The sequence below is a fragment of the Doryrhamphus excisus genome, chromosome 18 (assembly GCF_030265055.1).
Source record: "Doryrhamphus excisus isolate RoL2022-K1 chromosome 18, RoL_Dexc_1.0, whole genome shotgun sequence".
In the NCBI taxonomy this organism is placed as follows: Eukaryota; Metazoa; Chordata; class Actinopteri; order Syngnathiformes; family Syngnathidae; genus Doryrhamphus; species Doryrhamphus excisus.
The window spans coordinates 7,062,299-7,089,513 of NC_080483.1; the positions used below are offsets into that span (position 1 = coordinate 7,062,299).

At 40.7% G+C, this 27,215-nt stretch overlaps 1 protein-coding gene across 3 annotated transcripts; it reads right to left on the reverse strand.

Annotated features, from left to right (window-relative positions):
• Window positions 1-3,446: 3,446 nt before the first annotated feature.
• Window positions 3,447-23,490, reverse strand: LOC131106460 (rho GTPase-activating protein 40). 3 transcript variants are annotated; one of them, XM_058055545.1, is made up of 15 exons: window positions 23,240-23,490; window positions 21,369-21,595; window positions 18,782-18,990; window positions 18,605-18,686; window positions 17,043-17,179; window positions 14,966-15,131; window positions 14,678-14,769; window positions 13,522-13,596; window positions 12,869-13,028; window positions 12,356-12,438; window positions 9,188-9,394; window positions 8,976-9,119; window positions 8,752-8,903; window positions 7,998-8,053; window positions 3,447-5,004 (listed from the first exon to the last, which is right to left on the reverse strand). In XM_058055545.1, the coding sequence occupies exons 1-15, from the start codon at window positions 23,374-23,376 to the stop codon at window positions 4,898-4,900; spliced, it is 2,034 nt and encodes a 677-aa protein (XP_057911528.1). In that variant the 5' UTR covers window positions 23,377-23,490; the 3' UTR covers window positions 3,447-4,897. The 3 variants fall into 3 exon arrangements, with proteins under 3 accessions (XP_057911528.1, XP_057911527.1, XP_057911529.1); XM_058055544.1 differs by having other exon boundaries at window positions 18,605-18,689; XM_058055546.1 differs by lacking the exon at window positions 23,240-23,490 and adding an exon at window positions 21,686-21,838 and having other exon boundaries at window positions 18,605-18,689.
• Between the last annotated feature and the right edge of the window lie 3,725 nt (window positions 23,491-27,215).

Sequence of the window (27,215 nt, forward strand, 5' to 3'; positions counted from 1 at the left end):
TGTGATACGGACAAGTTTGAAGGGCCAAAAAGACGACAATAAGAGTAAAAAAAAGGCAAAGCAGATGATGAAGAGGATGCTGGGCTGCTTTGTTGCTAGGAGACCAGCATGGCTGGATGCTGGAGATAAATGCTGGGGATACACTCCCCCTCTTGGGGTGGGTGGGAGAGGAAGGGGAAATGTGACAAAGACAGAGAGGAGGCATCTTGTGATAAGATTTTTTTTTTAAACTCTGCCAAAGAACTCATCTTTTATTTATTCCTTGTTTGATTTGTGTTCCCTTTATTTGATTATTATTATTATTTCATTCATTCATTTTCTACCGCTTTTTCCTCACAAGGATCGCGGGGGTGCTGGAGCCTATCCCAGCTGTCTATTTGTGCGAGAGGCGGGGTACACCCTGGACTGGTGGCCAGCCAATCACAGGGCACATATAGACAAACAACCATTCACACTCACATTCATACCTATGGACAATTTGGAGTCGCTAATTAACCTAGCATGTTTTTGGAATGTGGGAGGAAACCGGAGTACCCGGAGAAAACCCACGCATGCACGGGGAGAACATGCAAACTCCACACAGAGATGGCCGAGGGTGGAATTGAACCCTGGTCTTCTAGCTGTGAGGTCTGCGCGCTAACCACACGACCGCCATGCCGGCCATTATTATTATTTGATATGTAGAATTCAGTGAAAAAGCATAGCTCCATCTGGGGACAAACATGGTTGCGTTGTCTTCTGATGACACCCCTCCGGTGGACCTGACATTGAACCTTGAGGCACACCACACCAACAGTCCAACCTGATGTCATTAACATGTTTTACTGGAGATGTTTTGGTACTGTTTTTGAAACAGTACAGTACAGTAGTTCCTTGTTTATCGTCATTCATTGGACAAGTGAATTTTCCATAAAGTAGGATTCCATATTCATAAATGGAAAATGTGTCAACTACGTCATAGTTGTATTGCCAGTACAAGTGACATGATATACCACAACTGATAGAAAAGCTTGAGCATTCACGTTGAGCCCTCATGTGAAGCACGTCATGATTACTCATGAATGGGAGGCAGCGGAGTGGGGGGGGGGGGGGGGGGGTGGGGGTGGGGGTGGGGGTCTTGGTCATGTTGGTGCCAGTGGCTCATACAAGGCTGCTGATTGCTATTCATCCACAGATTACACTCATTTCATCTGCAGCCGGCTGGCTGGCCTGAGAGGTGGGAGTGAATCAGGGGTTTGGAGGGGCTGGGGTGGGGAGGGGGGGGACATGTGCCTGCAGGCAAGATGGCTGCTCCAGATCTGTCTGGGAGGGGGGGGGGGGGGGTGTAGTAGTACGCCTGGCAAATCATAGTCAGAAATGAATTGAGGCTGAAAAGAAGCAATAATGCAGCTACCTTTTTATGCAATGTACACAATCCATACCAATAATGCTTTCTATAGTTTATTTATTATAAAATATAGCAAACTATACAAATATATTTACCATGTTATTTTAATTTAATTTTTCAGAAATATTTTATTAATTACTCGACTTAATTCATGCATTTTTTTGTGTTTATAATTTTGTAACAATTATAAAATTATATTATATAAATTATATGTTTATATCGTGATTATACGAAAATATATGAAAAAATCGTGCAGTTTTGTGATTGAATATGTTCCTAGAATTAGTCCAAAATATGCAAATTTAAGCACATGGTACATATTTTTTGACTAAATGAAGTAAAATCAATTTATAAGGCATTCAGAAGATGCATTCAAATGCATTGTGATGATGTAGTATTCTACACTGGCCACTAGATGTCAGTAATGTTACTGTAATGTTGACTGAGACTTGACTGAGCTTTGAATGACCTCACAACAACCCCTAACACAGGCTACGGTTGCGGCTTGAACCCACACCAACCTAAAATCAACACAAAACCCCTGACATTACTTCTTGTCCGCCCCCCGACCGGCTCCCCTTAACGCACCCAAAGACAAGTCTTATTTTCAGATATCATGTCTACTATATTGGGTAATAGGAGTATAAAGGTGACCATAGGGGTGTTATTTCCTCTCTAAAGGGCTCTAATGTTAAAAACTGTATTTAAATGCTCTACTCACTCAAATATTTCATTTATAAATAAGAAATTCTACTGCCACTGTTCACTGCCAAGGAATTCATCTTTTATTTATTCCTTGTTTGATTTGTGTTCTCTTTATTTGATTATTATTATTATTATTTGATATGTAGAATTCAGTGAAAAAGCATAGCTCCATCTGGGGACAAACATGGTTGCGTTGTCTTCTGATGACACCCTCCAGTGGACCTAACATTGAACCTTGAGGCACACCACACACACGGTCGGGCCTGGAAGTAATTAAACACAATAAAGAGGGATTATTGTACTAGAAGAAAACAGTAACACTTCTAAGCAAGGAGTGTGATTCATCTTTTTGTTGTGCGCCATTGCAGCCTTTTAATGTGTGCAGATGTATATGATGAATGTTGCTCCGTGGTGATTCCATCTTGACGCCATATTGAAAATAATAAATCATGCTTAACATGAGAATCATTTATTGACAGAGATGACAAATCTTCCAAAAGCCCTGGTAAAAAAAAGCTGAACTATGCCATTCTACAAAACATTGTATAGGACACATATATATATATATACAGTATATACGTCATAGAAGTAAACAAAGATGGCGGCATAGTGTATAGCGATGAGCCCTCTGGGATGCCACCTCAGAGGTGACCTACTTCTCCTGAGTGTTGGCAGAAGGGTGCTCCATCAGCTCGCCTTTGTACGCAGCCGCTCAACTGTGGCAGCGTGGGACGGCCCAATTGGACTCGGCGTAATGAAGCTCATCACACACATGCGTGCACACACAACACACACACACACACAACACACACACACACGTGTATACACTGCTGTCATGAAGCAAGGGGGAGTCAAAATTGATAACAGCTATTTATAGCTTCCCCCTTTATCAGAGAGATGCCTGACTGCAACCGGCGGCCATTACACAGCGTGACGAATATTGCCACAAAATGGCGCCGATGACACCAAAACACGGCGGCACACAAACACTCTTAACGCTATCATAAATATGTACATGGAGATATGAGCAAAGGAAGACCAGCTTCACACAGCTTTGTGTCCTTGAGGAGGTGACATGGCGTTAGATGACAGGAAGTGCCTTTGTGCTCCACGGTGCACAGGTTAGAGACGTCTTTTGTTGTTTATAAGGCCCGTGAGAGCGCCGATAAGGAGATAGCCATCAGAGATCTCTTTGAATGGCACACTCACACACTCTAATAAAAGGCGGGAGGAGAAATGTTGGAGCCTGTCAACAGGGAGAACACTTGTGTAAAGATGATTCATTGACTTGGTCCAGACCAGGGGTGTACAAACATTGTCCAACCACAAAACTATATGTTTGACATCTGGTCCAAATATATCATGGAGGTGACAATATGAATATGAATACTGGTGTCAAACCCAAGGATTTGGTACGCCATACATTTCATGTGGCCCGCAAAAGCCTTGTAATAATGCAGGCAAAAATACACATTTTTATTTAAATTTAGTTCAATTTATTTTTTTATATTTTTAAATGTTTATTTAGCAGATATATTTAAAAAAATGTAAATTTATTTTGACATATTTTTTGGTCAATTTTAAATTATTATCAAAAAAATTGATCTTATTATACTTACAAAACAGTTGTTTCTTCAAATTGACTAGAGTACTTTGAGTATACGTTTGTTAGTAAAATAATACATTTGTGTCTGGATTTGGTACGCCATACATTTCATGTGGCCTGCAAAAGCCTGGAAATAATGCAGGCAAAAATACACATTTTTATTTAAATTGAGTTCAATTTATTTTTTATATTTTTAAATGTTTATTTATTCAATTTTGACATATTTTTTGGTCAATTTAAAATTATTCATTCATTAATTTTCTACCGCTTTTCCTCACGAGGGTCGCGGGGGTGCTGGAGCCTATCCCAGCTGTCTTGGGCGCGAGAGGCGGGGTACACCCTGGACTGGTCGCCAGCCAATTACAGGGCACATATAGACAAACAACCATTCACACTCACATTCATACCTATGGACAATTTGGAGTGGCCAATTAACCTAGCATGTTTTTGGAATGTGGGAGGAAACCGGAGTACCCGGAGAAAACCCACACATGCACGGGGAGAACATGCAAACTCCACACAGAGATGGCCGAGGGTGGGATTGAACCCTGGTCTCCTAGCTGTGAGGTCTGCGCGCTAACCACTCGACCGCCGTGCCGCCCCAATTTAAAATTATTATCAATAAAATTGATCTTATTATACTAATAATGTAACCATAACTGCGACGTGGCCTACTGTAAAAACAAGTTTGATGCCCTTTATTATGAAAAATTTCAAAAATGGACTTTGAGCACGCCTGTTCTAGGTGGATTCTCGTCTTCTTCGCAATGTTAACTCCAGTAGTCAAAAGGGACACAAAAATGGGCGTGGTTGCAGGAGTTGTCTTTAAGGTCCTTGAGCAAGGCACAAAACTGTCCAGAATGTCCATGTCCTCTTAACAAAATACAAAGTAAAGTGCATTGAAGCTTGTGTGTGTGTGTGTGTGTGTGTGTATGCATGGCCAGAGGTGCTCTGCATGGCCATCTGCTCCATTCCACTGCCCATGATCGGCCATGTGTCCTCCCTCTCCCCCTTTTATCAGCAGGAAGTCATGAGTCACAAGACTGAGGGGCCTACAAGGCCTCCAGGAGATGGAGGGATGAAGATTTCATTTGAAGATGGTCTTACTGGCAGATTCTTCATCCTCCATCTTCTGGCCTTGTTGATGTCACCATGAAATGATGCCCCAATCATCCATCCGTCCTTTCATGGCCTCCATGTCACATTCCTCGGCTGCCATTGGCCTTCAGCCTGATGATCCACTCCCCTGCCGAGTTGCTCTTGTATAGATCTAGTAGGTGGGTGTCGGGGTCCAGACGATGCTCGCCTGCAGCAAACACACAAGGACACACATTAGGGGACACAATTGAATGAGATCCCAGTGCAAGACATGCGTTCCAACACACAAGTAAAGGAGTACTTGCACTACCTAGCGGTCATGTGGTGAATGACACCCTGCTACAGAACGTGAAATTAAACATATGTACATGTTGCTTTAAACCAGAGGTGGCCCAAATACACCCCAGGGTCCACTTGTTGCCCACACGTTGCTTTTTAGTTTTATTTTAGAATAAATGAAGCACACAAATGGCATATTAAAAATTATTTGACAAATGATTGGCTGAGATGTAGGCTATGTTTTTCTTTCATTATATTTTATTGTTTAGGTTTTGTTTTTCCATGTAATTATATATCTATTGTGGAAAAAAGGGAAAAAATACAGTGGGACAAAGCAGTTTTCCATTAAACATACAAAAACTTACAAAGTGAATATTATTTTTGGAATACAATAATGACCCATATCCAAAATTTTCCAAGTAGTAGTGGAGCATTTACAGTCATCTCTCACCACTCTGTGCTTCAAATTTCATGGCTTCACTTGATCACAGTTTTTCAAAATATGTATATTAATTTAAAAAATCTACTGTTTCCTATGAACCTATGAATACGGTCTGTTAGTGAAAAAATATGCATATTTAATTTTTTTTGGCCTGAACAAAGAATTTAAAGATAAAACTAAATATACAAATATGAGGTATTCAGAAGATGCATTCAAAGACACTGTGATGATATGTAGTGTTCAACACTGGTCACTAGGTGTCAGTAATGTTAACCCAGGATCCACTTGTGGCCCAAACGTTGCTTTTTAGTTTTTATGTAGCATTTTCTGAACATTGAATAAATGAAGCACACAAATGTCATATTAAAAATTATTGATGATTGTCACCTGAGATGTAGGCTATGTTTTTCTTTCATTATATTTTAATGTTTAGGGTTTTTTTCCATGTAATTATATATCATTTTGGAAAAAAGGGAAAAAATACAGTGGGACAAAGCACAGTTTTCCATTAAACATACAAAAACTTGGAAAGTGAATATTATTTTTTGAATACAATAATGACCCATATTTCCAAAATTTATATCCCTTTACATGCAATTTTATGTACTCATCGAATCATTTACCATGAAGAGATTTACATCTATGAGGGAGCTGTCAATCCTCCCTCACTGATCAGGTATATGCCCCGCCTACACTGTCCGGTTTCTCTGTGTATATAGTTTGCTTTAGTTATGTTATATTACATATATTTTGGTTAGTGTTTTAATTATATTTGTTTGCCATTTAAGTTTAAGTGCCACTTTAGTTAGTTAGTTTTTCATTCAGAAGTCATTTGTGTTGTTCCTAATTTCTCATCAGTTTCTCCTTTTGTTTGAGGTGATTGGTCATGGCCCAGACATGGAGGCGCGCCCATGGGAGTGCAGGCCAGAGGCTGATCACCTCAATTGGACTCTCCCAAGTGCCACCTGGAGGGGGGTTGACTGGGTGGTAGTTGGGGAATCCAAGTTGTTAGGTGTACGTGAGTGTATATATATATATATATATATATATATATATATATATATATATATATATATACACACTATATATATATATATATATATATATATATATATATATATATATATATATATATATATATATATATATATATATATATATATATATATATATATATATATATATATATATATATACACACTATATATATATATATATATATATATATATATATATATATATATATATATATATATATATATATATATATATATATACACTATATATATATATATATATATATATATATATACACTATATATATATATATATATATATATATATATATATATATATATATATATATATATATATATATATATATATATATATATATATATATATATATATATATATATATATATATATATATATATATATACACACACACACAGGAAGTGACTCCTGAAGGACTTATATTTAATATAAAGGGTGTTGGGAATGTAAATCGGGTACCTTTTGGACTTGCTTCACCCTCTCATTGGGAACTGTGGTTGGCCCTTCACAGATAAAAGGGGCTGGGCGAAATTGTTGTGTGTTCTGGGGGAAATGCTGCTGCACTGTGTTGTAAAATAAACTCGGAACGCTCTCAAGCCCTGGTCTGGTGTACCTTTCAACTGCTATGGCTATCCCAGGCTAGTAAGAGGCCATTGTTTTTCAACTCAAAATCTTACAACATCCTACTAGGGCCGATATCGGTGAAAAAGCACGGTATCGATATGGGCCGATACTTGCTTCCTAACACCGATCCACTCCACTGATCAGCAGTGGTGCCAAGCTGGCGTAAGAGTGCCGAAATTGTCTTCTCTCCGGGATGCCGAGGGCACAGAAGAGGGGGTCGGCTGTATCTGGGGTTCAGAAGGCAGCGGATGTGGGTGGTGTGGGGCCCAGCAGAGGGGGTTAAACCTGCTTTTCATTCATGTGGATACCAGCATTTTGTTCATGTTGTGGTAAAACAAGCATATTAGCTTTGCTTGGCTTGGAATAGAATAAAATAAACATGAGTAGCTCTTGGCCATTTTCATTTTGTCAAAGTAGCTCTCACAAGAAAAAACCTTGATGAGCCCTAATATAGCCAGTAGTACACTGTGATCGGCATCATCAGGATTGGTATCGGCAGCAAATTATTATATTATAGAAGAACAAAAATTAATCTGCAATTTAATGTGATTAATCACAAGTTAACTGTGGGCCAGACACAATTAATCATGATTAAATATTTTAATCGAGGCCTAGTTTCATTGGTTAATACACCTAGAAGCTATTTAACACGAAAAGTTATTTAAACATGAGCAAATATACAGGCTGCAGGTGTGTGTGTGTGTGTGTTCTGATGAATGCACATGATGCATGTCCATTACATAAGAGCCTGCTGCCCCCCCCACCATCAGCTCAGTGGGCAGAAAGACACTTCCACTTACCGATATTTCCTCCCACCTCGAATAGGGCACAGTCCGAGAAGGACACGGAGCCATTCCTATAGAGAAACAAAATGTTTTGTTACAAAACTAGATTCATTTTCATTATTTCATTATTCATTATATAACAATGGTGGGAGTTACTTTTATATATACTATATATATATATATATTTATTTATACTACTGTAAAGGGCCGACGATTGAAAAATAAATAAACAAATCAAGAATAAAGAAAATCAATCAATCAGTAATAAATAAATATAATAATAATAATAATAAAACGGCAAATAATAAAAACTTAAGAAACCACATATAGTTGGTGGGTAGACAAATTATTTTCAAATTAAAATGAACAAAGCATTATTAGAGCCCTGTAGACATGACAAAACACGACTATAGTCACATTTATACTCTTTTTATTTACAACATATTGCGCAACTGCAGGGTCTTGAGACACATGCTAACTCGCAAACTAGAGAGCTAGCGACCTAAACGGTAGCCTTCAAGTTATTTCCTTTAAACTAAAATAGCCAAAAACTTACCACTTCCACACGGATAGGGAGGTTAACTATTAACAGTTATTTAACCTTTAACATGAACATTAATCAAACTTGTGCGGGCCGCATTAACATGAAACTTTCATATCAAGGCGGGGGCCTCAAACTAGTGTCCCGTGGGCTGCGTGTTTGAGGCCCCTGCCTTAGACTAAGAAGTAGAAGCTATAAGGAAGTAGAATAACAGCCAGTGACGAGTACCTTCGCCGTTGGCCTTTCCCGTTTTCAGGGCTGCGTAGGAACTGCTGGTAAAAGTGGTTTAGCACGTCTGACGCTCTGGAGCTGGTGTCAATGTGGAACTCCATGGTGCCCTTCACCTGATCCCCGATGTGGACCTTGACTGTGCGCCGAGCCTGAACAGAGTGCAAGTTATGGTGATTTGTTGGGAAGACTTTGTGTATTTCATTGGAGTGGAAGCTGCTGACCTCTGAGACGTTTTTATCAGCTTTTTCCCGACTGTCTGTGTGGATCTTCTTCAGCAGGTTCTTGAAGCGGCGGTCGTAAAACTGGTAACGCTTACTGCTGTGCTCGTTCAGCTTTCGCACTTGGCTCATGACAAACATTGGGATCTGTGGAGAGAAAGGGCATAATCATTATCATGAATGTCACCATCAGGTGGATAGATTCATGAACGTACCCTCCACAGCAGGTCCTGATAGCGGATGAGGAGCCTCATGACATCGGCGGCCTTCTCCACCTCGCCTATTCCGGCCGCCTCGGTCATCTTGCTGGGCACGGCCTTGTGGAGGAACAGATTGGGAGCCATGATGGTCGCTACGGCCCACAGGTTCATTCTGTTCCTCTTCTCCCGGGACACCACCTTGCTGAGAAACTCCAGGAGAGCCTGAGGGAACACACGGGAGAAAGAATTCATGAAATATATATTTGGAACATATTTAGAAATCACTCTCAAGAGCTCAATTGAATCATCTCGAGCAGATGCATTCGAGCAACACATCCCAGCTGTCTCCACTGGAGTCAGATTCATTTGTTCAGGTGGGTTTTCACGCTCGGGGAGGACTGCACACTGGTGTCAATGAGTCATGCTTAATGCACGTTGTTACATAACGCAGTAAAAAGCTTCCAATGTGGATTAACAGCACGGTGCATGACCAAACATTTTGCATTGTGAGCGCAAAAGGATCTTTGCAAAACTGTTGCAACTAAGCTGGAATTACACAAAATGGTTGACCTAATTGAAGAGTTAAGATGGAGGGGCAAGTAAGCAGTTGATTCCAACTCATGAGTGGAATGGTACATGGTACAGTCAACCCTGGTTTATCGTGGTTAATCAGGACTACAGTACTACTCTCAATAAATATGAGGCATCAGTAATACTGTCTACTCTATATTACTGTTGTTGATGTTATGCTTGCTCAGCTATAAGCCAACTGTCATTAGCAAACTGTAGCTAGCTAATGTTAGCGACAGTAGAGGCAATGAGCACTAAATACTTATAAATATGACTACAAATCATTCAAATTACAAAGACAAAACCACAAATTTGCTACTAATATGTAATAGGAGTATAAATACCAACAAAAACATAAAGATCACCTTAGAGTTCTTGAGATGCAGTCTGACCTCAAATCTCCATGGCGACCATTGAACTGTTCACCACTTTATTCCACAAAAACAGATGTATGGTGGCACCCCTAAATAATCATGTATTAGAAAAATATTTTGTATGTGTTGTTTCTACATATGTTGGAACACTTTTAGTACCCAGCCATAACAAAATCAATTCAATAATTGTGTTTTTTGATGCACCCTAATATATAATAATATAATATATATATAGTTTATTGATTCCTTCTTCCACCAAAAACATCCATATAATACACATGGTGCCTTGCAGTTAACAGCATGTGTCCACACAAAATATTGATACTTTGGACACAATTTGGACATTTTCATCTTCGGGGTGTACTCACTTTTCTTAAGTTAACGTTTGCCAAGTGAGCGGGCTCTTTATTCTCCATTCTTTCATCATGCAAATATGGTAACTGCTCTCTGCTAACTTTCACCCAGAAAGCGTGCCAAGCCTGTGAAGTGGCATGATGGGGCTCCAATGTTCTCATCTAATGCACCTGCAGAGCATTAGGCAGCCACTCTGCAGCCTCTTCAGCTTCCACAGCTGTGCCGTCCCATCCCCAATCCTTGCTTTGCTGTTTTGTTTCACTCTTGGTCCATTTTAGCCCATTTTAGCCGCTCAGCTGTAAACCAGTGAATTGTCTCTAGAGCAAGGGTCCCTAAACACCAGTTTTCAGGTGTAATGATTTCAAAACATAATATACAGTTGCAAATCTCATAGTTTTTGCACGTACGTATATCTTGTTTGTTGCGAGTGGTTGGCCATCCCACTTTATTCGATGGTTCTTGAACACACCATTGTGTGTCTGTTAACGTTCTCCCACGTATCACTGTTGGATGTATCCGTTATTGTGAGTTGGTTGCTGGCAGCTAGTTTTGTACAAACGATGGTAATGGTTTCATTTTATTTGAACATGCATCACATTAATCCACATGTACAAAGGGAGTAGGAAGAAGCAAAACTTATTTCTGATTGAGAAAATTTTTTGCTTTGTTCAATATAATATATTTCTAGACACCTTATGTTGTATATTTGTAATATGAGGTTTCCAGCTCATATTTTTTATCTATTATGATCCCCAGAAATGTATTTTCCTTCACCGTTTCAATGTCTACACCATCTATTTGTATTTGCTGGTATGTGTCCTTTCTGCTGCTACCAAACAGCATGATTTTAGTTTTACTTAAGTTCAAGGACAATCTATTATTATCAATCTTTTTAATATGACCATTTCTTTTCTGAACTTTTTACTGATTTCTTCTGTGCTCCCTCCGGAACAAAAAGAAGTGGTATCATCCGCAAATAATACCAGCTTTAAGTCTTTCGTAACTTTGCAGATTTCATTGATATACAAGTTGAACAGTTTTGGTCCCAGTATTGACCCCTGGGGTACTCCACACGTAATACTTAAACTTGCAGATGTGTATTCTCCTAGCTTTGGTAGCTTTTAACCCAGTTCAGAACTAATAATCTTACTCTGTACCTTTCTAATTTAGTTATTAGGATGTCATGATTGTATCAAAGGCTTTTGTCAGATCCATAAATACTGCAGCTCAAAATTTAAGATGCAGGATTCCCTTGCCGCTCAGCGCTTTGAATTTTACGGTTAACTATGTTACAGTTTTTGGCGCATAAATGAAGCATTTACGAGCCTAAAACAGCTAAATGAAGTAAAATACAAATATAAAGCACTCAGAAGACGCATTAAAAAATGTTTTGATGTTGTATTGTACTCTGGCCAGTGGGTGTCAGTTGTCAGTAATGTTGGAATTGGAATAATGCCAAACAAAAAGTTAGTTCTGAACCCAACTTCCTGTTTGCCCTCCACTCAGCTCCAGAACACATTTACAGCAGCATACCTCCATACGCCTTATTTTCTCTTATTATATCTGTTATATTAGGTAATACAAGTGTAAAGGTGACTATGTCTATGTTCTAATGTTCATTCATTCATTCATTTTCTACCGCTTATCCTCACGAGGGTCGCGGGAGTGCTGGAGCCTATCCCAGCTGTCTTCGGGCGAGCGGCAGGGTGGTACACCCTGGACTGGTGGCCAGCCAATCACAGGGCACATATAGACAAACAACCATTCACACTCACATTCATACCTATGGACAATTTGGAGTCACCAATTAATTTAGAATGTTTTTAGAACGTGGGAGGAACTAATAAAATGTTGTACCATGAAATGTACTAATGTGGGTGGGTACCTTCAAGGTGTTCCTGTTAGACTCAGGCAGCAGCAGGATGAGCAGGTTCAACATGTGAAGTTTCTGCTTCAGCTCGGTGATGTCTACACAGGAAGCAAAGAGCAAAAGGTGAGGGTGAGAGACACACACACACACACACAAACACACACTAATTTCCTGCTGTGTTTGTGGATAAATAATGGGATGTCCAAAGACGGATGGTGTTGTGACAGGAGGCCATTAAGTGTGAGCTTATGTGGTCGTTTATCACATTCCTCAGCAACTATACATCAGTAAGCCATTAATCAGATGATACTATTATTGATCCATTTTTATTAAAGTGGAAACCACAAGGAAAACACATGATTCTTGTGACAAGACGATTTCAAATGGAGCTAATATAATAGTGCTTCCTGTTTTGCAGCTGTAACAGTATCCACTCTTCTGAGTGTCTTTTGTGACCTAGTTCAGTTTTGATTTAGTCGTGAAATATGCTGTCCCAAGACTTTTGTCTACAATGCCCAAAAAGCTGACCTCTGACGGCACTGAAGGTGTTGAGGTACTCGGCGGTGAGCAAAGGAGCAGGAAGTTCTCGGATGAATTTCTTGAGAAGCGCGGCAGCATCGTTTGGACTCACTTCATCCCACCGGAACTGACCCGAGGAGAAGTTGGCTTCCAGGTTCTGCTGCAGCAGCTGAGGGGGAAGGGTACGTTTGTATTTCATCTCGTATGTTAAGCCTTACAATGTCCAGCAATATATATATATATATATATATATATATATGTGTAAACATGTTTTTCTTAGCTGTAACAGTGTCTGAGTAAATGCCAAAATAATTTCTGCATGGGCTAACAAAGCCATAATCCTTGACAAATGGACAATTGGCGCCCTCTTCTGGTAACTCTACTCACCTGTCATGTGACTCATAACCTCATGACCCCCTTTATATATGAGCCATAGATTCACTAAGCTGAAGCTGGCGTTTTCAGTTGATTTTTCATTCATTCATTCATTTTCTACCGCTTTTTCCTCACGAGGGTCGCGGGGGTGCTGGAGCCTATCCCAGCTGTCTTCGGGCAGGGGCGGGGTACACCCCGGACTGATCGCCAGCCAATCACAGGGCACATATAGACAAAGTAGTTGATTTTTAACTTTTGAAAAAAAAAAGTTTTTGTTTCCATCTTACCTTGATTCTGGACTGAGACCCTGGAACCCGCAGGATACCCTCTGAATCTACTCCCTTCTCCAAAAAGATCAAAAGCTGCAGAGGAGATCAGAAGGAGATTATAGAGGCGGCTGGTTATTCTCAGCAACAGTAAATATTGCCACTATAGCGCATCTGGAAATGTTCACAGTGTTTCACTTTTTTTTTTTAATGTTACACGCTTATTCTAAAATGAAAGAAATACCACTTGATAAAGTCTCTTCAGTTAATTAAATAATGCTAAATGAATTGGTTCCAGATCCGAGCGTGATAAATGAATTTCCGCAAAGTAGGATTCCTTATTTATAAGCATAAAAACTGCTTACGACCTTGTACATTTCATTTTTAACATTATTAGAGCTCTCTAGACATGAAATAACATCCCTATATACACTCCTATTACCCAATATAACAGATATCTCTCCATGTATCTTCCATGCTGCTCCTCACTGGGGGAGGGGGGATGCTGGAGCCTATCCCAGCTGACCTGTACTGGTCTCCAGACAATCGCAGGGCATCAACATCCATTCACACTCACATTCATGCTTATGGAAAATCTAGAGTCGCCTAACATATGCATATTTTTGGAATGTTGGAAGAAACTGGTGTACCACACAACAGCATGATTTATTCATTAATTCATTCATTTTCTACCGCTTATCCTCACGAGGGTCGCCGGGGTGCTGGAGCCTATCCCATCTGTCTTCGGGCGTGAGGCGGGGTAGACCCCGGTCTGGTCGCCAGCCAATCACAGGGCACATATAGACAAACAACCATTCACACTCACATTCATACCTATGGACAATTTGGAGTCGCCAATTAACCTAGCATGTTTTTGGAATGTGGGAGGAAACCGGAGTACCCGGAGAAATGCAAACTCCACACAGAGATGGCCGAGGGTGGAATTGAACCCTGGTCTCCTAGCTGTGAGGTCTGCGCGCTAACCACTAGACCGCCGTGCCGCCCAGCATGATTTATTGATATAGTAAAAAAAAACTGTGTTGGAATGACTGCCATCAGAGAGGCAGCTATTGTTGTTTATACAAGGATTGGTAGTATCAGTGGTAAGTGTGTTTAAGCAGACTCAATCAAAGTGATTGCATCTGACAAGTCGAATACATGTGACGTGTGCTCTCACCTCTTGGAGAAAGCGAGGAGTGGCAGTGTTGGGTGCAACTTTTTGGTCGTTCTCCAGCAGCGTGGCCAGCGGGACACCGAACAATGAGCTCTCTGTTAAACAAATATGATGTCTTTTATTTTGAGTTTTAATAGTAGTGCATTGTGTACACAATTATACTATGATGTCACTTGCAGTAGATGGTTATGGAGCATCATAACGAGATAATTAGTGTCAGTTGGCAGTTGGAATTACACTGCTTTGCGCTGCCCTGTAATAGTTGTCATTGTGTGTCACCAGTAGTCATACCTGGCATTTTCCTCTTGGATGTCTTGTGCCGCTTGACCTCCAGTTCAAGGAGGTCGCACAGTGCCGTCATGTCGATGAGAGCCAACTGTCGCACCTTCTTCATGTCGCCGTGGGACAGATCTTGGACTCGAGTGACTCCTAGGCGGCACTTGGGGCAGATCACCCGCTGGCGAGGTGATCGTGGTGGACAATCCAATGACACAGAGAGGATGAGGATTGACAGTGAAGACGCGAATAAAAAAACAGGTTTTGCACCAGGTAGCTTGGCATGTTTTTCCCGCCCTGCTTGAGCATTTTAATTATACTGTACGTCAAGCTGAAACTGACATTACAGTATTAGCATTTGAGTGTATGATAATACACTATACTGTATATAGTTATTGGAAAATATCGGTTAAAAATTGACCGTGGTGGCTGGAACTTTAATAATAGGGAATTATTTAGTATAACCCTACTTGTCAGTGGCTGGGAATGTAAACAAAGACTTCTCATTGGGACTAACAATGGTGTGAATTCCTTTCATCTGAACCCTGGTGTGCACCAAACAGGCATGTCGGCACTCGAGCCTGCTTGAGGGATGCGTCTTGGTCCGCTTGCAAGCAAACTCTACTTGAGCTCAACATGGTATCATCACCAAAGTGTTATATTAAATGTAAAAAGCAGACAAAATATGTTAGAAGAGCTGCTACAGAAGTGCTGTATGACAACAGCGCCCTTGAAAAGCACACCAACAGTCGATAGAAACCTTGAGGTACACAAGTCTGTATATTTCTACTTGTAGGATGCTTGTAATTAATTGACTCGGGTAATTGAGATAATGATTAGGTGTTGTCATGTTGTCACGGGGAGGCACGGCGGTCCAGTGGTTAGCGTGCAGACCTCACAGCTAGGAGACCAGGGTTCAATTCCACCCTCGGCCATCTCTGTGTGGAGTTTGCATGTTCTCCCCGTGCATGCGTGGGTTTTCTCCGGGTACTCCGGTTTCCTCCCACATTCCAAAAACATGCTAGGTTAATTGGCGACTCCAAATTGTCCATAGGTATGAATGTGAGTGTGAATGGTTGTTTGTCTATATGTGCCCTGTGATTGACTGGCCACCAGTCCAGGGTGTACCCCGCCTCTCGCCCCAAGATAGCTGGGATAGGCTCCAGGACCCCGCGGTAGAAAATGAATGAATGTTTATGGGTTGGTCTCTGTGAAAAAGTGGACCAAATACACATTGTGTCATACTCAGTGGGTGTCTGTATCATTTGAGGAGTGAGTTAGAGTTCGATATAGAGGCCCAAAAATGGCAAGTGAATGGCAACAAGCTACGTTCATCTATATCTACGTCTTCGGGAATTGGGTACAGTGGAGGCCGGTTTGATCAACAGTGATATAAGCAGGCGTATGTGCTATTCCCAACCAACAATCACAAGCCTGCATGAACGCCACAACAAGACAGGCTGTGTTGACAATCGGCCACGTTCAAGGCGAGAGACAGTGGCAACACCCGACCAGAAATGCTACATCCGGTTGACTGGTTTCGCCGTGCCAGTCATACAGCACCAAAAACACCCGGCAGGAAGAACACCCGGATCAGCAGCCCAACTGTGTATCGACCTGGTATTGACTTTGTGCAGATGCCATTTTCTTTTGTTCCACTTTTTTGTTTATTCTTGAAATGTTAGATTCTTGTTTTTGTATGCCAATATCCTAAACATATGATTCATATCATTCAAATCCAGTTTCTATTGACTGTCAGAGTAAATTTTAGAACAGAGTTGTCCAAAGTGCAGCCCACGTCAAATACCAGTGTGAACGCTAAGCGAAACGCACCTTAGTGGGTACCAAGTCTGGTCCCAACCAGAATACTGAACTACAAGTGTGGAAACAGCTCTATTCTCAAATCTTAACCAATTTGGACATTAACAGTGCCATCTTGGTAAAATAAAGACAGTAGGTGCATAAAACATGTCTGCATAAAATACAATTGTTTTGTTTAATCCAGCGTAAACAAAAATTGTATATATTTTTTAAATTATACACAATTAAAACATCAAAACATCCCAAAAGAAGCGACGGTTCAGATGCTTACCGGCAGCGTGCCGTCCTCTCTCCTCCACTGCATGTTGCTGTGAGGAAGTTTGTCCAGTTTGGCCTGTTCACAGTAAGCCATGTCGGTTTTGAACTCTTCTTCTTTGGCAACTCTTCGCTGGTGCTCTGGGGTCACAACTGGTCCAGAAAAAAACACATTGCAGTATCAAGGTATTAATGTGTGCATTGAATACTATAGTAGAAGCGGCTTATTTTGATGCCTCTCAGACAGGTTGATGTTGACATTGGAGGTTGTCAACATCGTGAAAAGCAAATACTTTACACCAGAACATACTTTTTTTCTAATTTATCTTGATTCTTCTGTGACCTTATTGCTATAAGGTTCTCTTTGGTGCTCTTTTTGGAGACACTATACACATATTCCAGTCTGGGAGTCATTGAATCATCTTTATGGTGTTTATTCATTCATAGAATGCACACAGAATGATTAACAATTTCTCCTTCCTTGAGTGTTAGAGGAATCTGTGCTTTCATGGCTGCAAAAAAAAAAACTTGCAAAGAAATGAAAAACACTAATGAATTCAAGAAAGAATTAGTATGAAGGTAGAGTCTGTGCAATAGGACTGTCATGTAAAGGTTCCTACTGAACAGTGGTTGCTGGGAGAGAGATTTAAAGCAGATACATCATCTTTAAGGGAGAGCCCAGCCACCCTACATAGGAAACTAATTTTGGCTGCTTGAACCCATAATCTTGTCCTTAGGGTCACGACCCAATGGTGAGGTTAGGAACATATTGTAGATCGACCCATAAATTGAGAACTTTGCCTTTTGGTTCAGCTCCTTCTTTAGCAACGGACCAGTACAGAGTCCGCATCACTGCAGACGCTGCACCAATTTGCCTGTTGATCTCACATTCCATCCTTCTCTCACTTGTGAACAAGACCCTTAAACTTAAACTCCTCCACTTGGGACAAGATCTTATCCCTGACCTTTTCGACTCGGACTTCGAGGTGCTGATTCTCTTTTCGCCTGACCTTTTGAAAAGGATTAATAACAAAAACCCAGGTTCCACTGTACTATTTTCATAGAAATGAACCCTTTGGTCATCTTAATCAGGTACTTTTGTAGACCACCCACTGGTAATGGTAATGGTAATGGTTGTATTTCATTTGAACATGCTTCAGATTACAATTGAATGCATCACATAATCAGTTCCCAGTTCCACATGTCCAAAAGGAGTAGGAAGAAGCAAAGCTTATTAAATCCTACCCCTCCATCTGGTACTTTTACAATCAGTAACTGTTACATTTGTTCACTTCCTGCTTTCCAAAATACAGTTTAAGGTTTTTTTTTTACCCCACTGGGTGCAAAAAGCTTGGCATTAACAGCCATGGCAGTAGGCAAACTTTCTCGTGTACTCCAAATAATTTTTAAAGTTTACAAAGTAAGTTGTTTAAGTAAGTAAAGTTTAAGTTAAACTTTTAAGTTTAAGTTAAAGTAAGTTGAAGTTGCTGGAACAGGTTCTCTCTACACCCATCTTCTTTACGGTTGAGATAAATAAACACCCTGGTTCTAAATAGAGCATTCAGGGGAGGCTCTCACCTGACAAAGTGGCTTTGGAGACCGATGCCATGTTGTTTTGAGGAGATTCTTCACCAGAATGAGAGTCAGGCATACTCAAGTTCTGCTGAAGGAAATGATTTATTATTAGGACTCAATAAGCTTGAATTGGACTGACTTTTTATGCACAAGAATAGCAAAACCACGCAGTCGGCTCACCTGACTGAAGACGTCACGGATGTGCGGCGGAGCCGTCTTGTTCCTCTTGCGCAGAGACTTTGTGTAGGAAGCCAGTCTACGCTGGACCGCCTCCGCCTGAGTGCGGGTTAAGGTGGACATCAGCAGCAGGTTGTCCACATCCTCGCTGTCGTCACTAATGAGGGTGGAAAGACCAGCGTCGGCAAGCCACTGCTCCTCTTGCTCCCCCTCTGATACACAAACACAGATGTAATATGTAATAAAATAAACCACATATGTAATATGCAATACACTCATCTTTAATTACTAGTGAAAATATGCATATTTAAGCAAATGTTTTGACTAAATTAAGCATTTCGCAATTAAAAGACACAATTTTGATGATTTGCCAGCACCATCAAAGGCTTGCAACTGAACTTGAACTTCGACATCAATGATTGGGACATGATGCAGACTTTCGTCTGATACTACGACAAAATACTTGAGATTTTCAGTGAGTGTGTTGAGTAAAATGTGTCCCATTCAAAGTACTAACGTAACTGTTATTATGTAATTTCCAGCAAGACAACATATTTTCCCTTTGAATGTGCTTGATTGAACGCATCTATTAACGTCCACTCTGGTTTAAGAACAAACAACGAGGGTGTGGATTCAGTAAATCCCGAATGCTATGTCAGCACACTTTTTATGTGACTAAGTCTTGCCACACTGGTTAAATTGCATTTTATTTGGGAGACACTAAACGGTGCTCGTGACATGTAAGGATTCGAAAATTTCAACCCAGTGACTTTGGACCTTTCTTGCCTACTATACTGGGTAACAGGAATGTCCATCCATCCATTTTCTACGCTGCTTAGCCTCACTAGGGTATGCTCGCTGGAGCCTATTCGAGCTGACTTCAGGCGTGAGGTGGGGTACAGCCTGGCTGGTGCAGCCAATCACAGGGCACATATAGACAAACAACCATTCACACTCACATTCATACCTATGGACAATTTGGAGCAGCCACTTAACCTAACATTCATATTTTTTGAATGTGGGAGGAACCTGGAGAAAACCCACCCATGCACTGGGAGAACATGCAAACTCCACACAGAAATGCCAAGCAAAGATTCGGACCCACCACACACCACTTGTCCACCTTGTAAAGTTGACAATAGGGGTGTTATTTCATGTCTAGAGGGCTCTAATAATGCTAATAACCATATTTTGAAGACTATGAACAGTTTTTCTATGCCATAACTACTAAAATATTCAATTTATAAATAATGAATCCTGGAATATAGGAATCCTGTAATTCAATAAGATGAAAGATTAGACTGTGTTTTTATATGTATATCCCCCTCTAAAGGTTTGAGGAGGCCTGAAGGTGTTCCCAAATATTTGTAAATATGAACGTTCTGTACTGGACAGCCTTTGATCCCATGACAAGCAGATCCCTTCTTTCCAAGACCACCAGGGAATGGCAAAAAAAAACCCAGGACCAGAATTTTGGATCAACATTTGTAATAAAAGTGACTAATTTAGTTATTACATTATGAACAGTTTTTCTATGCCATAACTACTAAAATATTCCATTTATAAATAATGAATCCTGGAATATAGGAATCCTGTAATTCCTGGAACCAATAAGATGAAAGATTAGACTGTGTTTTTATATGTATATCCCCCTCTAAAGGTTTGAGGAGGCCTGAAGGTGTTCCCAAATATTTGTAAATATGAACGTTCTGTACTGGACAGCCTTTGATCCCATAACAAGCAGATCCCTTCTTTCCAAGACCACCATGGAATGGCGAAAAAAAAAACAGGACCCAAATTTTGGATCAACATTTGTAATAAAAGTGACTAATGTAGTTATTAGATAAGAACCAGTGCCACACCCCCCCCCTTCTCACTTCAATCCAGATTCAATCCAAAATATGCCTCACTAATAAATGATAATGTTAAGATGATCCATGACTGTCGATGCCAGTGCATGGACATACTGTATCAGCACACTATTATGGTACGTTCAAGTGCTGCCGAACGGAGAGGAAAATCTCAATGCTTCATGAAAAGACACTGTCAGTGAAGCATAGACATAAATATGTACATATTATGGGCTTTCTAACAGTGGCACGTGTATTGTATCTATATTATTACGTACTCTACATATAAATTATTAGCGATTTATGGTGAATGGAAAAAACATATCAATAATCTGCTAGTTTGCTGGGTCTTTGACTGCTGAATAAGTGCAGGCATAGCGAATGAAAGCAGTCACACTTTAAAGCTGTACACAAACGGGATTGTATACCCTCCGCATGGCTATACACACACACACACACACACACACACACACCATGCATGTGACCATGCATGCGGTTGTCTCTAAAACCGCATGGAGCTTTATTTAGACCCGAGAGGGTTTTAAGTCAAACAGGGCCTCTCTTGAACATAACACTCAGTGGGGTGTCTCTGAAGGGCAGAATGCCACAATAAAGAGGATTTACACACATGGAAATAAAAAAAACACTCTGATCATGTGATCATGGTAAAGTGCTCTCCTGTGAATGTTGCCATTGCTAAAGCATCATTTCATCATCTCGTCCATTTTACATTCTTTTACCTTCTGATTGTCTGGAATCCCTCCTGGCGCTGTCAAGGTCTGCGTAGCCACTCCCCTGTCGAATGGTTTCCAGCTCAGTGAAGTAGGAGTCCACGCAGACTTGGTCCGGATGCTGCTCCTGATCCTGGAAAGGTGGCGAGGGCGGCGTGCGTGGACGGTGCTCAGAGGCGGCCTGATGCTGCGGGCTGGCCCAGGGCTCCACGCTCATCTCGGTGGGGCTGGGGTCTCTGGCACAGACATACACACACGTAAAGAAATCACAGGCGTGCATGCAAACAAAAGGTGGGGATGGGGAGGGGGGGTTGAGGACAACGCACACAAAGTCAGGGTGAATGGTGAAGATGGGGTGGAGCGAGGAGGATGGATGAGCCGGCACGGAGATGAAGAGACAAAAGGAGCTGGATGGAGGGAGGGAGGAGATGGGAGATGGCGAAGGAGCGGGGGGGAGGTCTCTCTATTGTTCTTGTAAAATGTGGCCTGGGAGACATACCTCACAGGACCACTAGATGTCACTGTAAGCTCAACTTATGCATCTACTACTACTGAACACATTTGTCCTGAGCAGGACTCTTGCCTGTAGACACCAGCTAATGTTAAGCATACACACAGAGATACAGGAAGTGACCAGCAAATCACTTGTGTGTGTGTGTGTGTGCTCACATTCCATAGGTAGAAACTGTAGCCCCCACTCAGGCGTAAGAATGCAAGACGGCATGATATTAGAGACAACCGATCACCTATCACCAAGTCACGAGCCAAGCAAAATAACTAAGCTATGAGGCAACCATAAAAATGTCTTTGGCAACTGACACATGAAGAAACTGACTGACTGACTGATGACTGTAAATACCACAAGTCCGTTATGTAAAATGCGACTCCGAAAACCCACACTACTTTACATTTAAGTACATGGCATTTACTTTACGACACAGTGTCTCAAGATACACAAGTATATAAACCACCCGATAAAAAGAACTAGGGCTGCAACTAACAATTATTTTCTTAGTTGATTCATATTTTGATTAATTGAGCAATCGGTGAGACCATGGACAGTCAACATGAACCAAACACAGTTAGCAGTTTTACAAAGTCAAAAGTGATATGTGTGTTGCCTAAAACACAAATATAAGATGTCTGCTTTCATGGATGACTAAAAAAAATTAAAAAATATTCAGATCTGAGAGGCTGAAAATGAAAGATATTTACATTTTAAGTGAAAAAAACGATGAAACAAATACAAAAATAGTTTTGGATAAAGTGAATAATCAAATGATCGATTACTTGTTGCAGCTCTAATAAAAATAAGGCAATCAAACATGCATTCAAAGGCATTTTTGTGTCTTGATTCATGATTGTGCTCAAAACATTTTGTCAATCCAATAAAAAAATGATTGCGCGACCCATTTTGGGGCTCAACCCACAATTTGAGAAACCCTGCACAAAGAAGTAGCACGAGGGTCGTTTTCATCGACTGCCTTGTCCATCAATTCTTTTTGTACTTCATGGAAAAACAAAGAGAGTCAGAAAAGTCTCAAATTCTCTTTGAAGACACTTTTGGTTCAAGACCCAAATGGCTAATATCGCCCATGGTTCAAGACCCAAATGGCTAATATTGCCCAAACTGACCACTGTCATAGAAACTAATGATAAATAACAAATATTCATTTATGACCAAAAAGTAATCGTGGCCCATTTGGGGTCCTGATGCATGGTTTGTGAAGAAGTATGTATTAGTACTTGTACTTATTTTTATTCATCAACCCTAGACCAACTCTTTTGGTGCTTGTTGGAAAACAAAGTACATTTCTGAGATAGACAAAGGATTAAATTCATTTGAAAAGTATGCAAACAACAGCAGCAGATCTCCCTACCTGGATTTCTTCTTGTTTGACGAACTGTATCTGTTCCTGTTGTGTGAAAATACTCTGAAATTGTTGAACCGGTCTCTTGAAAACGGCATGGTGGACGCATGTGGCCTGGTCAACATGACCTCCTCTCTGCCTCCCATGTCCGCAGCGCCGAAAGAATCCAGCAATTATGAAAGAGTCCCACACACAACTATGGAACTTGATCCAGCGGTATCACAAATCTCTCCCAATAAAGGCAAGTTGTTGTAAGGCTGCAAGGCTGAGGCAGGAATGCAGTAGGGAGGGGCGACACCTTGAACATTAACACATCATTCCCACCTGATCCCGCCCCTTAGGTGACACGCCCCCCTCTGTCTGAATGGCTCTGGATTTTTGATTCGTCATCCTCCTTCACTTTTACAATTTGGAAACTTAACTGTACTTTTTTGGCTCTGGGAAAAGTACATTTGTGGGTAGATTTGTGTAAACTGCACTACATGTATTTCTAGGGGACACTCAAACTTGTTTGATTAAAAAGAACACTGGTGCGTTTGCTCTGATAGTAAAATTCCTTTGGTCTAGTGCAGGGGTCTCAAACACGTGGCCCACGGGCCAAATGTGGCCCGCAAGACATTAGTTTGAGGCCCCCGCCTTGATATGAAAGTTTAATGTTAGTTCAGCCCGCACAAGTTTGATATGGATGCTGTATGGTATCATGTACCTAGAAAAAATTATTACCTTTGATTCATGTTCATGTTAAAGGTTAAATAACTGTTAATAGTTATCCCCCCTATTCGTGTGGAAGTGGTAAGTTTTTGGCTATTTAAGTTTAAAGGAAATAACTTGAAGGCTACCGTTTAGGTCGCTAGCTCTCTAGTTTGCGAGTTAGCGTGTGTCTCAAGACCCTGCAGTTGCACAATATGTTGTAAATAAAAAGAGTATAAATGTGACTATAGTCGTGTTTTGTCATGTCTACAGGGCTCTAATAATGCTTTGTTCATTTTAATCTGAAAAAAATAATTTGTCTACCCACCAACTATATGTGGTTTCTTAAGTTTTTATTATTTGCCGTTTTATTATTATTATTATATTTATTTATTTATTACTGATTGATTGATTTTCTTTATTCTTGATTTGTTTATTTATTTTTCATCTTATTTTGTGCAGAAAAATAAAAATCAAGATATTTCAGAACAGTGGAATGTTTTATCAGAGTTTTTATTGTAGAAAATCGGAACCAAAGCACTGAAAAAGTTTGTATATTTTTCTGTTTTTAATAAATGCGTTTGTTTTTTTTTGGAAAACCTGATGCGGCCCAGCCTTGCCCAGACCCTAGCTCCAGTGGCCCCCAGGTAAATTGAGTTTGAGACCCCTGGTCTAGTGTGAACGTGATCGTCAGAACCCTGATGTGCACCAAACAGTGTGTGGGGTGCCAAGACCGCTTGAGAGATTGGTCTCGGTCTGCTTTCAAGTGAAGTCTGGTGCGATTCCGCTCAGTTGAGCTCAAATGTGAACGCAACACGGACCAAAGAAACAGGCCCTGCTCTACTCTCTCCCTCTGTGTGTGACAATGACACTACAGTAGAACCCCAGCCAGCATACACCCTGGTTAGCATTTTCTGTTAACTGAATATTTTTTGTAGCGGTTTGTGTATACTGTATTTCTAAGTTAGCATACAATATGAGATTCGTCTTGTCATGTTATTAAAACACTAGAAGTCTCAGGGTTTTCTTCCTTCCCTGGGGTTGCAGAGGTATGTTGCTTCCAGGATCTTTTCACAAATATCTCTGCATACTGGATGAAGCACATTCCAGTACCGATTGAGACATTCAGTCACACACTTAACACGTGTCACGTCTGTGAGTATTAATCTGGCAGGTAATTGCTGCACTTGCTAAACAAAGATGGGTAATTGTACCTCACTGAGTCTTTATTTTAAAGCAAACAGCCTTTTTGGCTGTCCTCTGGGACTTGTGCATGGAGGGTTAGGGGCATTGAAGATGGGTGGTTATTGCCGAAAACAGAAAATACTGCCGGAAAAAAAAAAAAAAAAAAAAAGAAAAATACACACAAAAGTAGGACTGGGTAATAATGATCCATAATCAGAACAATTAATGTAGAGATACTGGTATTAATTCTTTAATGACTTAAACCACTATGAATGATAAAAGGGCGCACTAGGAATGCTAAGCCGATATCAGTGAAAAAGCATGGTATTGATATCGGCCAATACTTGCTTTAAAACGCCGATCCCCTTCGCCGATCAGCTCTGCCCCCGCTGCAGCATCCAGCACAAGCATGTCTGCCGTTTGTGGGACTTCCTGTCTTTGAGAGTGATATAAGTTTTGCACCCTGCAAAATGTGTCTCAAAAATGTCTCGGCTGAAAAATGAGCGGCTGGTTCCCAACCTGCTGTACTTGTACTTGGGGTATCCAGACACTATGGAGCAGTTTTTGTGCAAGAGGAACTTTTGTTGTATGCGTGTGGCTGTGTCAGACCCCGGATGATGTGTGACGTGCAACGAGTATGACATGTGACAAGTTGAAACAGGAGTTGTGTACATTGATATCACACTGATATTGTATCTCCTGTCTGGGCACAGAAGAAGGAGTTGGCTGCAATTCAGAAGGCAGCAGATGCGGCTGGAGGGACCCAGCAGAGGTGGATAAACCTGCTTTCCATTCATGTTTTCAATTAATAATGTGAGAAGTCTAGAAATAAATGCATTGTGAAATACAAAAGGTGAGTAGAGGATAGCAGCATTTTGTTCATGTTCTCGTAAAACAAGCATATTGGCTTTGTTTGGCTTGGAATAAGCTGCGAAAATAAATGTTATAAAAATGTAGCTATCATAAGAAAAAACCTTGGTGATCCCTAATATAGCCAGTAGTACATTTAAGCATTTATATTGGATGTAGAGTATGTGATCGGTATTGGTATCAGTCGATTTCAGTCATGGATTATCGGGATCGGTATTGGCATCATAAAATCCTTACTAGTATTAACGCATTGCCGCCTGTACCACAGATTGCCACATCAACGGAATTGAGGAATTGGCCAATAAAAACGGGATTGACTTAAATGCGTAATCACGCAGACATTGACATAATGTGAATGAAATGCTGTCATCATGTTTGTGTGGGGAAGGGTTTACTCGGCGGACCTCTCAACAGATTGAAATGGTGCTAAATACCAGCAAAGGTTGGTGGAACCTCCTCTTACAGATCATGAATGTAAGCTAGCGGGTTTAGCTTATTTTAGCACACTAGTGTGGTTGTGTGTGTGTGTGTGTGACAGAATGATTATATTTAAGCATCTTCCTTAATCACAAGCACGGGCAATTAGTTGAAGATTTAGTAGTAATGTGTGCCAGAGGCTGTTAGTCAGTTTGTTACCAATAAATAAATGTATTTACTTACATGGTTTAACGTTTGTAGCTTTTTATACAAGACTGCTCTGAATTTAATCATGCGAATGTCCATATCGCCCAACGCTACTTTTTGGTCTTATATTCCAAAGTGACTCGCAGAAGTAACATCTTCTATAGTTTTTGGTGTGTCACATGGTTCTGTCTGTGTGTCCGTTTATTGCGCCACATGTAGATGCGCCTCATGTATTACACCCATTGATCCAGTCTCATGTAGATGTGACTATTTACTGATCCGACACCGTGTGCACGCCATGCACCAGGAAAGGGAATCCAACAAATTAAGCATGAGCATGTGTGACACTTGCTCATGGTTTGACACAGCCTTAATTTGTTAATTACAAGTTAATAGACAGTCACAAAAACACACGCCTGGCTGCGATGCTCCTCCTGTTGCATACCTGAGCATGACGGCAGGTATGGTGTGCATGAGACATAGAAGAGAGGTGTGCAAGGTGAAACGAAAGAAAAATAGAGTGAAAACGTTTCGCAACGTACTCAAGTGCAACAGGTTTGTCAGCATTGGCCACCGTTTGCATTTGAATCACTTACGACACCCCCATCCCCACCCC

Excerpts from the sequence above, each read along its gene's own strand:
- LOC131106460 (XM_058055544.1), bottom strand. The coding sequence starts at position 23,376 with ATGGGAGGCAGAGAGGAGGTCATGTTGACCAGGCCACATGCGTCCACC. Across the intron at positions 21,596-23,239 it reads TCAAACAAGAAGAAATCCAG|AGACCCCAGCCCCACCGAGA; the intron begins GTAGGGAGATCT and ends TGTCTGTGCCAG. Across the intron at positions 9,120-9,187 it reads ATCAGGACCTGCTGTGGAGG|ATCCCAATGTTTGTCATGAG; the intron begins GTACGTTCATGA and ends TTCTCTCCACAG.